Below are 14420 nucleotides of genomic sequence, written 5' to 3' on the forward strand. Positions count from 1 at the left end.
CCAACAGTTCATCCACTCAGGTGTCGACCCCCTAGGGGGTGACATCACTATTACAGGCAATCTGCTCCGTCTCCACATAATTTTTCTCCTCATACATGTCGACACAAAAGTACCGACATACAGCACACACACAGGGAATGCTCTGATAGAGGACAGGACCCCACTAGCCCTTTGGGGAGACAAAGGGAGAGTTTGCCAGCACACACCAGAGCGCTATATATATATATATATATATACAGGGATAACCTTATATAAGTGTTTTTCCCCTTTATAGCTGCTGTATAGTTAATACTGCGCCTAATTAGTGCCCCCCTCTCTTTTTTTTAACCCTTTCTGTAGTGTAGTGACTGCAGGGGAGAGCCAGGGAGCTTCCCTCCAACGGAGCTGTGAGGGAAAATGGCGCCAGTGTGCTGAGGAGATAGGCTCCGCCCCCTTATCGGCGGCCTTATCTCCCGTTTTACTATGTATTCTGGCAGGGGTTAAATGCATCCATATAGCCCAGGAGCTATATGTGATGCATTTTTTTTTGCCATCCAAGGTGTTTTTATTGCGTCTCAGGGCGCCCCCCCCCCCCAGCGCCCTGCACCCTCAGTGACCGAAGTGTGAAGTGTGCTGAGAGCAATGGCGCACAGCTGCAGTGCTGTGCGCTACCTTGTTGAAGACAGGACGTCTTCTGCCGCCGATTTTCCGGACCTCTTCTGCCTTCTGGCTCTGTAAGGGGGCCGGCGGCGCGGCTCTGGGACCCATCCAAGCTGGGCCTGTGATCGTCCCTCTGGAGCTAATGTCCAGTAGCCTAAGAAGCCCAATCCACTCTGCACGCAGGTGAGTTCGCTTCTTCTCCCCTTAGTCCCTCGATGCAGTGAGCCTGTTGCCAGCAGGTCTCACTGAAAATAAAAAACCTAAACTAAAACTTTCACTAAGAAGCTCAGGAGAGCCCCTAGTGTGCACCCTTCTCGTTCGGGCACAGAGATCTAACTGAGGCTTGGAGGAGGGTCATAGGGGGAGGAGCCAGTGCACACCAGATAGTCCTAAAGCTTTCTTTAGATGTGCCCAGTCTCCTGCGGAGCCGCTATTCCCCATGGTCCTTACGGAGTCCCCAGCATCCACTTAGGACGTTAGAGAAACATGTGTACCCTTGTGTCAGGGACAGATGAGTCATTAGTTATATGCAAAACATCTTTTATTACAATAATCATATATTGAATACTTTCCTGCCATTTTGGCTGTAACTTTGCATTATCGTAGTCGACACTGGAGTCAGACTCCGTGTCGATATCAGTGTCTATTATTTTGGATAGTGAGCGTGAGACTCTGAAGGTCTCTGCGACATAGGGACAGACATGGGTAGATTCACTGTCTGTTCTCTAATCTTTTGTGCAATAAATTTACCTTAGCACTTAATTTCACATATCCAAACAGGTGTCGGCGTTGTCGACGGAGACACCACTCACACACACATTTGCTCCATCTCCTCCTTAGGGGAGCCTTTTACCTCAGACATGTCGACACACACGTACCGACACACCGCACACTCAGGGAATGCTCATCTGAAGATAATTCCCCCACAAGGCCCTTTGGAGAGACAGAGAGAGAGTATGCCAGCACACACCCCAGCGCTATATGACCCAGGAAAAAACACAGCAATTTAATGTTTACCCAGTAGCACGGTTATTATCTGCGCCGAATTATGTGCCCCCCCTCGTCTTTAAAACCCTCTCTTCTACCGTGGTATAAGCAGGGGAGAGACCGGGGAGCTTCCTCTCAGCGGTGCTGTGGAGAAAAAACATGGCGCTGGTGAGTGCTGAGGGAGAAGCCCCGCCCCCTCGACGGTGGGCTTTTGTCCCGCTAAAAGTGTAAAATTGGCGGGGGCTCCTGCATATATACAGTGTCCAGCTGTATATATGCTGCTTTTGCCAAATAAGAGGTTTATATTGCTGCCCAGGGCGCCGCCCCCCCCCCCCCCCCCTGCACCCTTACAGTGACCGGAGTATGTGAGGTGTGTGGGAGCAATGGCGCACAGCTGCAGTGCTGTGCGTTACCTCAGTGAAGAACGGAGTCTTCTGCCGCCTGTGAAGTCTTCTTTGCTTCTCATACTCACCCGGCTTCTGTCTTCCGGCTCTGCGAGGGGGACGGCGGCGCGGCTCTGGGATCGGACGGCGAGGGTGAGATCCTGCGTACGATCCCTCTGGAGCTAATGGTGTCCAGTAGCCTAAGAAGCAGGACCTAGCTTCAGAGAGTAGGGCTGATTCTCTCCCCTCAGTCCCACGATGCAGGGAGTCTGTTGCCAGCAGAGCTCCCTGAAAATAAAAAACCCAACAAAATACTTTCTCTCAGCAAACTCAGGAGAGCTCACTGAAAAGCACCCAGCTCGTCTGGGCACAGTATCAAACTGAGGCCTGGAGGAGGGGCATAGAGGGAGGAGCCAGTGCACACCAGAACCTAAATTCTTTCTTAAAGTGCCCATGTCTCCTGCGGAGCCCGTCTATCCCCATGATCCTTACGGAGTCCCCAGCATCCACTAGGACATTAGAGAAGTATATATATATATATATATATATATATATATATATATATATCCTTTTTATAAACATTTCAGATGCAGTGGTCCTTTTGATACTATTTCCCTTAAATGCAGACAGTGATATAGCATAGAATGAGGGTACAGAGGGCTGGGCCCAGTTACCATTGAGGGTGTCCGTGTGAACCTTAAGGTGGCGCTCGCAGTTGGCTTTGGTGGTGAAAGCGGACAGGCAGATCAGGCACACAAAGGGTCTCTCGCCTGTGGAAGATAAGAGCGTCAGTTATTTAGCCTCTCACTGCACCACCCTGGGTTCTCGTTATCACAAAGCAATAGGAGCACACCGCACTCTGATTAAGATGGGATGATTGCTTCCTGTGATGCTATTCATCTGAAGGGGACACTCTGAACAAACAGATCGGCCTGTATTATAAACTAGGAGGAGGCCGCAGATTAAACACTTCTCTGATCAGGGCGTTTACACAGAAGACTTCTACTTAACCCCCTCAGTACCAGCCCTACAGTATCCATCAACAACCACAGGAGGTCGCTCCCCTATGTAATACAGTCGGCTAAGCAGGGCAAATAAGGGTTAAATCAGTAGCTGACGCTCCAATGCTCTTATGTTATCTCCCGATCTGCCCATGTGATAAGCTTGTCTGGAAAGTATCCTTAAATCACCTCAGTTCTACCAAGCTGCAGGCTTATTGTACCCTAGCGATTACATACTGTCCCTATCTGAAATAAATGCAGATTTATGTAGATACTTCTCCTACAAAGCGCATCAGTAGCCGGCTTCCCAAACTAACCGTGACAGAAAGGGTTTACATTCTGTTAGCCTTTTTTGTACATGTCACTTCCAGAGCTGCCTGTGGTATTTTTAAGTGACACAGCAAGCAGGGAAAGACTGAGCAGTTGTTCTATGAGTTTAAATAGGAAATCCACCACTAGAATTCGTATGTTGTACACTTGAGCAGGTGTTTGCAAGGTATGTTTGGAAGAAGGAACAGCTTTAACCACTTAACTGACAATTTTATTCCCCAAAAACCGCTCAGAAATTGTTTTTTCTTTCTTTAGGAGTGAATTATGTGAAGAACATGAATTTAACCCTATCCAAAATGATTTTAGTTAAAAAAAAAAAATAATATTTTTATTTATTTATTTGGTATGGCAAACATAGATCGGGAACATCATGACCATCGGTAACATTGCGACTTTAGTTTTTAGAGCCCAGAAAGCTTCCAGGTACACAGGGGGGGGGCTTGGGGGTGATGATTTACACTTACCAGTGGTTGCTATTGTCTGCAGCCGCTGTAGGTGGGGGATCCTGCCGTGCTAACCGATCAGCAGCACAGCAACACTGGGTGCTGGAAGGCAGAGGGACCTACCGGTCGCTCTGACAGCAGCAGCGGTGGGAAGTTTCCCTTCCCTGCTGCTGCAAGCACAGTTTATCTGACTGGTCGCATCCTATGCGACCAGGTCAGATAACGCACTTGCAGGCATGGTCGCATTTGATGCGACCATGCCAGGCAAGTGGTTAAAGAATTTGAAACTGAAGCCGGGAAATCCTGGTTTGGTCATCTCCAGGTGGGAATGGTTCAAGCAGGTAACTAAATCATACATATAATAAATTGTGTTACATAAAATAAATAGAGATGCAGGTATGCAGCTTACATGGTGTAAAGGGTTTGTAGGAATTGTCACCTGAAATCACCAAATTGCCTCTAAAATTCCAGTAATATAAAAGACATATTACTCATTATCTTAAATCTATACTGTATATAATTATAAAAAAACACCAGGTCCAGCAGGGACAGCACGCACGTTATTTGAAAAAAAGAAAAATAAATTTGTTATTGTATAAAACAGCATGTTAAGCAGGAGCATAGGCAGAAATTTGTGGGCCCCATAGCAACATTTTGAAGGAGCCCCGGTCCCAATGCTTCTACAGAGACACCTCTCTGCGGCAGTTGTTCATTGTATATCCCATATTAGTGCCCTAGATTACTTACTGAACTATAGCAGAACCTTAGCTAATGTAATCCCCCATAGAACTGCCCTTGTTTATTTTATAGACTATAATATGTCACATTGTAGGGCTGACAGTACACATTGGGGGTAATTCCAAGTTGATCGCAGCAGGAATTTTGTTAGCAGTTGGGCAAAACCATGTGCACTGCAGGGGAGGCAGATTTAACATGTGCAGAGAGAGTTAGATTTGGGTGGGGTGTGTTCAATCTGCAATCTAATTTGCAGTGTAAAAATAAAGCAGCCAGTATTTACCCTGCACAGAAACAAAATAACCCACCCAAATCTAACTCTTTCTGCACATGTTATATCTGCCTCCCCTGCAGTGCACATGGTTTTGCCCAACTGCTAACAAAATTCCTGCTGCGATCAACTTGGAATTACCCCCATTATGCAATACAGTACCCCTAATTCACATTACTATATACAGTGTCCACAGTTCATATTATGCCACATTAAAGGGTCCCCAGTTCATACTATACCACACTATGGTGCCTGGTAACCGGATGATAGACAGTGTCCAGTTAGACAGTCATTAGATAGACACCATATGTTAGACAGACATTAGGTCGACATAGTCAAAAGGTTGACAAACTATAGACAGTACAAAATTTCGATAGGGTCAAAAGATTGACATGAAAATGGTCGACATAAAAAAGGTAGACGCAGTTAAACATTTTTTTTTTTTTTAACATGTTTTTGGACTTTTTCATACCTTCTCTAACCATGTCGGCATAGAGTTGGTTATAAACCTTGTGGCGAGCCCAAAGCATGCCCCACTAGGGGGTGCCTTTCTACAATTTGGGGTCCCAGATGACAAAACTATCCACATAACACCCCCCCCACCAAAAAAATAAAAATAAAAAAAATGGTGTCTACCTTTTTTATTTCGACCATTTTCATGTCGCCATTTTGACACCTTTTGACCCTGTCGACCTTTTGTACTGTCTACTTTTTCCATGTCTACCTTTAGACCTTGTCGACCTTTGGACTGTCTAACATGTGGTGTCTATCTGTTGACTAGCTAGACACTGTCTATCTATCATCCCGCACCCATGGTGCCTCCACTTTATATTGTGCCAGATTACAGTGCCCCAGTTCATATTACTACATGTAACATTATAATGCACTCCAGTTCATTTTATACCATAGTAAAATAAGCAGGTCCAGGGGAGTAACTATATATATTGTCGGACGAAAGGCAAACGTTTGTAAGGGCCCCTGTGTACCACCCAATGGTTTAAAAATGTATACATGTAACTTTGATAGGGAAGATGGCCCCTCTCAGCTCTGGGCCCCATAGCAGCTACACTCCCTGCACCTATGGTAGCTACACCCTGTATATAACACATGTAACTGTGACAGGGAAGGTGGCCTCTCTCAGCTCTGGGCCCCATAGCAGCTGCACTGCCTGCACCTATGGTAGCTACACCCTGTATATAACACATGTAACTGTGACAGGGAAGGTGGCCCCTCTCAGCTCTGGGCCCCATAGCAGCTGCACTCCCTGCACCTATGGTAGCTACACCCTGTATATAACACATGTAACTTTGATAGGGAAGATGGGCTCCTCTCAGCTCTGGGCCCCATAGCAGCTGTACCCCTGCACCTATGGTAGCTACACCCTGTATATAACACATGTAACTGTGACAGGGAAGGTGGCCTCTCTCAGCTCTGGGCCCCATAGCAGCTGCACTGCCTGCACCTATGATAGCTACGCCCTTGTATATAACACATGTAACTGTGACAGGGAAGGTGGCCTCTCTCAGCTCTGGGCCCCATAGCAGCTGCACTGCCTGCACCTATGATAGCTACGCCCTTGTATATAACACATGTAACTGTGACAGGGAAGGTGGCCTCTCTCAGCTCTGGGCCCCATAGCAGCTGCACTGCCTGCACCTAACAGCCATTTCAATCACCTCCCGGTGATTTGCTTCAGGGGCCAGTGGTGCCTGATGTCAATGATGAAAAAACAAATATGTGAGATATTCCGCACTAGACCCCTCCTTAACAAGGAATTTAGCAAAGAGTAGATATTGTTCCACGTATGAAAGGAGGTTACGCTTCATAAATGACCAAATGCCTCTTTTTTGTAAATAATTATGTGAACTTCTCATATATTAATGAGGGTTGGTGTTGCTGCCCTGAGTCTGAAAATAACCAATAACAAGAAAGAGAAAAAGAAGACTCTGTTTTGGGGGCACTCTTATGTAGACCATCCAGAGCTAACTGTGTCCAAAATGTCTCTAGATATTAAAATTTACCTTTTATTATTCAAATATTAAAATGAAAACTTATTTAGGGGAATTAGATACAGACAAACACATACACACATATGAATCAGTGTACAATACAAAATTTGTATCCAATATTACAAGCACTTTTCATGCTGAAATACATATCACAATATAACTAAATTGAGTAGTTCCATGAACCAAACTTGAAATACGTGAGCATATCTAAACAACTTCAATCCTACTCAAATTATAAGCGTCCAGAAGTGAGAAAATGTATCATATCCTTATAGGACAATAGTGATACGTGTATATTAATCATGCATCAATTCCTGGAACACTTAAAATTTTACCCCTCTTTGTTTTAGAGTACACCTCGGCCTCTAATACAGATATATTTATATGCAGATACCATCATGCAAGTTCTCTGACTAAAATATATCAGGATACAAAGTAACCATCAATGTAGCCTTTTCAGTATACTGGTAATTCAAAGAACTATGAATCAATTTGTATCAAAGCAGCGAACTCTTTGTATAGATTGTAACAAAATCAGCTGCATCAGTCATTGCACCCTTAAGGTGGGTACACACTGGTAGATATATCTGCCGATCAATTGATCGGCAGAGATATCTATGGACGGGTCGGACAGTGTGTTGGGACTGACGTCATGAACTGGGCGGGCGTGTACACATGGCCGCCCAGTTCAGCTGTCAATCACCGCCGGCTGCCGCAGCGCGTGTACGTACACATAGAGCGACGCGCCAATATATCAGTAGATATATTGGCCATCGGCTGTGCTGCGGGGCCAACGCGATACATCTGTGAACGACGGAGTTCACAGACGTATCGGCCGTACACACTGGCCGACGGACCCGCGATATATCGGCCGTTCAAGAGAACGGCCGATATATCGGCCAGTGTGTACCCACCTTTACAGTCACTGCAAATGAGACCAGTCTTACACTGCTGAATGATATTCGTGCATGATCATAGAAGTAGGTAGCATTGTGGTATCAATAGCAAATACCTGAGACCCGTGTATTATTATCTGTACCATACATTTGTCATTAATTCTTTGCCTATAATTATCAAACTGATGTATATACAAAAACACCTTTGGATTTCAAAAGGGGGGATATATTTGAAAGCAGGCCCGCCGATCCTATTGCTCACCACTTCTGCTGTCACACCGTCATGGACTCCGTCGCCTATGTTGAGTCAGCGGACAGTGGATGAGAGAGCAGCAGGCATGGGATCAGCTAGGTCGGAAGGAAGACAGAATAGCTGTACTGCTTTCCCTGTTAGTGCGGCCGTGACACCCTGGTATCGTAGGACATTGCAGGGCGTCCCTCCGCAATCGTGGGATGAGAGCTGCCCGATGTCAAGTAGACTAGTTATACAATACTGTGCAAAAGTTTTAGGCAGGTGTAGAAAACATGCTGCAAAGCAAGAATGCGATCAAAAATAGAAGTGTTAATAGTGTGACAAGGATCACAAACATAGGGTCTCAGATGAACACTATCAGTGTTTATTTTGAACAGCAGGTCATCACATAGCAAGTTACATCCATACGCAGTCGGTATTACAGGCAGTAGCATACAGGCACTCTCAGCATTGCAGACTCTTGATAGGCTCCAGTGATCCCTAGTCTAACCCACACAACCCAGCCTATCACTTGGGTAGCTATTCCACCATCAAGAGCAAGGTGACTCTGCCCTGGAAACCCTTATATCAGGAAATCCCAGGCGCTGCTGATCACACACCTGGGATTCTGCTACTGCTTCCAAAACCTGGTCTGGATCCTCCACATTACTTTCACATGGAAAAATGCTATCTCTGCCACAATAGTTCATTTTCATCAATGAACAAAATGCGAAGTGAATGAACAGAAAATCTAAATCAAATCAATATTTGGTGTGACCACCCTTTGCCTTCAAACTTGCATCAATTCTTCTAGGTACACTTGCACACAGTTCTTGAAGGAACTCGGCAGGGAGGTTGTTCCAAACATCTTGGATGACTAACCACAGATCTTCTGTGGATGTAGGCTTGCTCAAATCCTCTGTCTCTTCATATAATCCCAGACAGACTCGCTGATGTTGAGATCAGGGCTCTGTAGGGGCCATATCATCACTTCCAGGACTCCTTGTTCTTCTTTACACTGAAGATAGTTCTTAATGGCATTGGCTGTATGCTTGGGGTCTTTGTCCTGCTGCAGAATAAATTTGGAGATTCAGACGCCTTCCTGATGGTATTGCACGATGGATAAGTACCTGCCCGAATTTCTCAGCATTGAGGACACCATTAATCATGACCTCCACCATGCTTCACTGTTGCCTGCAGTCGCTCATTGTTGTACTGCTCTCCAGCCCTTCAAAGAACAAACTACCTTCTGTTACAGCCAAATATTTCATATTTTGAATCATCAGTCCAGAGTACCTCCTGCTATTTTTCTGCATACCAGTTCCTATGCATAGTTGAGTGGCTTTGCTTGTTTCCACATTGTAGGTATGACTTTTTGGACGCAATTCTTCCATGAAGACCTCTTCTGACCAGACATCCCCGAACATAGATGGGTGTACAGGGGTGTCACTGTTTTCTGCCAATTCTGTGCTGATGGCACTGCTGGACATCTTCCAATTTTGAAGGGAAGCATGATGAGTCTTTCATCAGATGCACTAAGTTTTCTTGGCCGACCATTGCGTCTATGGTCCTCAACGTTTCCCGTTTCTTTGTCCTTCAATGCTTAAAAATACAATCAGGTACTTATGCACCATGCAATGCCATCAGGGAGGCTTCTGATTGGCTCCAAATTTATTCTGCAGCAAGACAACGACCCCAAACATACAGCCAATGTCACTAAGAACTATCTTCAGCGTAAAGAAGAACAAGGAGTCCTGGAAGTGATGATATGCCCCCAAAGAGCCCCGATTTCAGCATCGAGTCTGTCAGTGATTACACAAAGAGACAGAAAGATTTGAGCAAGCCTACATCAACAGATCTGTGATTAATTCTCCAAGATGTTTGGATTAGTTCCTTCAAAAACTGTGTGCAAGTGTACACAGACGAATTGATGCTGGTTTGAAAGCAAACGGTGGTCACATCAAATATTGATTTTACTTCGATATCTCTTCTGTTCTGTTCGTTCACTTTGCATTTTTGTTAATATTTTTTTAAGTCAAGTATTTTTTTATTGAGTTTTGCATAACAAAACATACAAACAAAACATACAAAAAGAAATCAAAGAGCAGAACATGAACATTACAAAAGTGCATAGTTACAGTGCTGCAAACGGCGCATTTTGTTAATTGCTTAAAAATATATACTAGTAACTATAGATTGTAAGCTTGCGAGCAGGGCCTTCCTACCTCTATGACTGTTTATTATCAGCCAGTTTGTTATTGTTATTTGAAATTGTAAAGCGCAACGGAATTTGCTGCGCTATATAAGAAACTGTTAATAAATAAATAATAAATAAATAGTAACAATTCTATTTTTGCATAATTTTTCTCACACCTGCCCAAATCTTTTGCACAGTATTGTATGTCTGGCCTACTTGACAGCAGGCACCACTGGCCACTGAAGAAAATCACCAGGAGGTGAATGAAACAGCCGTTGGGAACAAAGTGCAGTTGTAGAACATGTCCCTGCCTCTCCCTGCTGGATCAGGTGGTTGTAAGCTTCCAGGGCCTTCCTACCTCTATGTCTGTTTATTACCCAGTTTCCTTCTATTACTGTTGCTCCAATTGTAAAGCACAATGGAATATGCTGCGCTACACAAGAAACGTAATAAATAAATGTGGAATGGGCACCGGCGTTTCTTCATTGATGAGTGCGGCCTCTATCACACACACACACACACACATTATGGACTGCCTTTACTAGCAGGTGGTTGGTTTGCAGGCTCCTGTGCTATTGGGCCTCCAGATATTGCCATACTCACCACTATGGCTGCGCATGTGAATCTCCAGCGAGCTGGCACTGGGACAACTCTTCTTGCAGTGAGGAAAAGGACATATCCGCTCATTGGGGTAGGTGTCTTTGGGCTTTTCATCCACCGAGGGGGAGGTGGAACTCTGGCGACTGGCGCAGTAGTACATAAGATGCGCCTGCAGATTCCGCTCACTGCGATACCAGATGCCACAATCCTTACAGGGGAACACGTCCTCTGAGATAAAGAAAAGAACATCAGGAGGGAAGAAGGACTATATGGTGAAACATTGCAATGTTACTGCCATGTGAGAGGGAGTTTTACTGCTAGGCAAGATCTTTTGTCTGATGTAAAATTACGTTTGGACTCTAGGGGCACTGTTTCCCTGAGGTCTTTTTTTCTGCAAGGAAAGTAAATGACCCGATTTTATAATACATTTTGGACACTAGGTGGTGCTGTTTCTATGATATATCTGGATGATATTTAAGTGTAAACTATGTGGCAGCTTCCGTCATGCATGTTAATACAGCAAAAGAACAAGCAATATTATCGCATGTCTCAATATAAGAGAAAATAAAGTCTAATTAATAATCTGGTTCATTTACCCTTAAAATGCGCCCATCACTTACTTGGAGGACTGAATGAGTATGTAAAGATCTGCTGACATCATTGAGGCATGAAATGCCTCATGTCTCAGTTAAGTCGTCAGCAGAGGCGCATTAATAAAGGAGGGTGCTCGTGCGCAGTCTCTAGTTGCTGGCGCAGATGAGCAGACTCTGGAGCTGTGCTCAGGTATCCATGAATATGGCACCCGCACAGTGGGGCAGATGTATTAACCTGGAGAAGGCATAAGGAAGTGATAAAGCAGTGTTAAGTGCAAGGTGATAATGCACCAGCCAATCAGCTCGTAACTGTTAATTTACATATGGGAGCTGACTGGCTGGTGTGTTTATCACCTTGCACATATCACTGCTTTATCACTTCCTTATGCCTTCTCCAGGTTAATACATCTGGTCCCATGTTCCCAGTGATCTTCTACTGCATATGCCAGCAAAATGGGCACTGTGGTACTCCAAGAGAGGGAGTATTAAACATGTGTGCAGGGTGTGCCATATGGGTGCCCAGGGACCCGAATGCACCACTTGCCCTGCATTGGTTATAAATATGCCACTGGTCACCACATCCTAGATGGCTGTATGTGGTTCATGCGATACTTACTGTTCACAACAGCGGTGGCCAAGATGGCAGCCATTCCTGCTTGCTGGGGTAGCAGCTGGAACTCAGGAATGGTGTTGGCTCCCTGGGAGGTCTCACCAGGCTCCTCTTTCACAGTGAAATTGGGGATGGCCTGAGGTTCTGCCATGAGGAAGGCTCTGATGACCTCCCCTTGCTGTATGACCTGAGAGGTCTTACACCATATCTGGTCACCTGGTCATGAAGGGGGGATAGTAAACGTTAGAAACAATGAAATAATGGAATGGGGAACGTGACACTGGGTTAAAGCCAGAGACTCACCTTTCCGGTACAACACGGAGTTGGCTTCTAGTTCACATGGGACCAGAGTAATGTTTTTCAGCCAGCAGTCATCATCTAGGTCCAGCGATAGTGCGACGCTCTGCAGACAGAAACAAAAATCCCTGTTTTATGGAACACTAAAAAATGTTGGATGTAATCTCTCTGCATTAATGTGGCAGGAGCCTGACATCGCAACTCCACGCTTGGCCTTTTACCCTGTATTGGGCACTCATTTGTTACTACCTAATAGCCAACCCCCAGTCTGGTATTCTGTGGATATTATAAATAGACAAGGCACTATGCAAACATCTGCAAAGCTTCTAAATGTGTCCTTTCAGCAACTGGCCATTAGGTGGCGTCCTTCCCCTTTCAGATACAGACTTAGAACAGTTTCCTTTACTCTGACTTATCAGGGCAATCAAGTGTTATTCTGGGAAATGTCACCGTGTTGTACTTTGTTGGGAGACTTAAACACACCCGCTGTGATTTACATGCTACCCAGGGAAAAGGTGCCAATTGCCAGACGCTTCTCGGAAGCCTGCAGGTATACAGAAAGGCCTCTTTGGCTCATTAGTCTTGTTCGGCTAATAAACATCTGCTTTCCTGTCATTTAAATCCCACTTCTGTCACACGGGCACACAAGTACAGGATCTTAGGAGGCAGCAGACATTCCGCATATACAAATCTGTGTGGGAAAGATTCACTGATGCTCAGAGAATATTCCCCTCAAAAAGCAGCTCATTATATTTTTGTGATAAAGCAATTTATTTATTTTAACTGGTTGTACAGTAGCCCCGGCTGCAGCTCATCCCTGTAAGGCAGCATTACCACAGAATACAGTCTGCTCGAGACCAATTCAGCTTTTCCGCGTCTCTAATGAATATTAATGAGCGCAGAGAAAGAGAAATTAATCTGCCTGATCCTCAGATGGCTGCGTCAGTAACGATATGAAATCTAATTATTCCTTCCAATATTTCTAAGACCCTCTAACCGAGAGGAGCGCCGGCGCTACTCAGCTCTGGCTTATCACTGTGACGAGCCGCGTCTTGCCGGTACGATAAAGAGCTGGGCATTGCTGATGGTGCAAAAAAAAAAAAAAAGCTGGCTGGTGTCTTCGCTTCCCCCCCTCCCCCTGATGCTGTCTTGAAAAGCATTACACAAGTAGAGCCAATGTGATGTCATGAGCAATTAGGGAAAACAAAAAAAAAAAATGTTTTCCTGCGCCGGAGAGATATTCTCTATTCAGAGTTTATCAATCCAAGTACGGTTTAATGCTGCTTTGCATAAACAAGACATTGCCCCTTTTTCCTGCTGGAGAGAAATAAGCTTATAATGAGGCGTCTAGGACTCTGCATCTCCAAACATTGCTCCTCAGTGTCTGTGACAAGATGTGTTGTTTTCTACTGGAACAAAGAGGTCAGTGTCTCGGCTCTGAACTTTGCCTGATACCATCAGAAACTCTATCTCTGCTGCATCCGCTGCACAGCTTAGCCTGGGAAGGTGCGCTCTAAATCCTGGCTGCGTCTCCAGGGGAGCCGCAGAGGACAGAACACAGGAGGTAGGGGGGGGGGGGGGGGGAGAGCCAGACATTCCGGATACCCCCAAGTATCTGTTGGCTGGTGGGAGCCAGAACCCAAAAACACTGTTTTTGACCCATTAAGCAACTTTGTATTTCTACAGTAAAAAAACGAGGGGGAATAATTACAGCTGATAAAGGACCATTACCTCTAAATCACAGATTACTGCACACAGAGCAGCTACCAATAACTTTTACATATAGATCTACAAGTTCCAATATTATATTGTAGTATAATTATATTTGCTGAGCAACTCTCCTCACTTTTACCAGACATTCTCTGCAAAACATGGCTGACTGCAATATCCTTAACTACAGCCAGGAAGTCTGCGCTACAGAGGAAAAAAAATCTACCCCTTACATTAATATTTTACCTGAAGATTTTACGCATCTATCTGTGACTGTTATGTGTCACTATTTTTATTATGAGTAAACATATTTTAGGTTTAAGGATCTTTAAAAAAAAAAAAAAAAAGGCCCTGCAGAGTAATATAATTCATAACTTGGCACATTCAGTAGCATAATAACAACAACATATATGTACAGCAGTAACCGGTAACCGTCCTCGTTTTATAGGCTTTTTTCTTCAAACATTTTTGCACTGAGAAGTCAAAT

General features: G+C 44.7%; 1 protein-coding gene across 2 annotated transcripts in view; it reads right to left on the bottom strand.

Moving 5' to 3' along the window:
* ZFPM1 (zinc finger protein, FOG family member 1) overlaps positions 1-14420 on the bottom strand; it is a 192399-nt gene that overhangs the window by 18380 nt on the left and 159599 nt on the right. For both annotated transcript variants that reach the window (XM_063945653.1, XM_063945652.1), the window contains exons 6-9: positions 12230-12329; positions 11933-12142; positions 10727-10951; positions 2684-2779 (exon numbers count right to left, since the gene is read on the bottom strand). In XM_063945653.1, the coding sequence (XP_063801723.1) occupies positions 2684-2779; positions 10727-10951; positions 11933-12142; positions 12230-12329 (631 nt within the window). The remainder of the gene's footprint in view (positions 1-2683; positions 2780-10726; positions 10952-11932; positions 12143-12229; positions 12330-14420) is intronic.

Source organism: Pseudophryne corroboree, chromosome 11, assembly GCF_028390025.1.
Source record: "Pseudophryne corroboree isolate aPseCor3 chromosome 11, aPseCor3.hap2, whole genome shotgun sequence".
NCBI lineage: Eukaryota > Metazoa > Chordata > Amphibia > Anura > Myobatrachidae > Pseudophryne > Pseudophryne corroboree.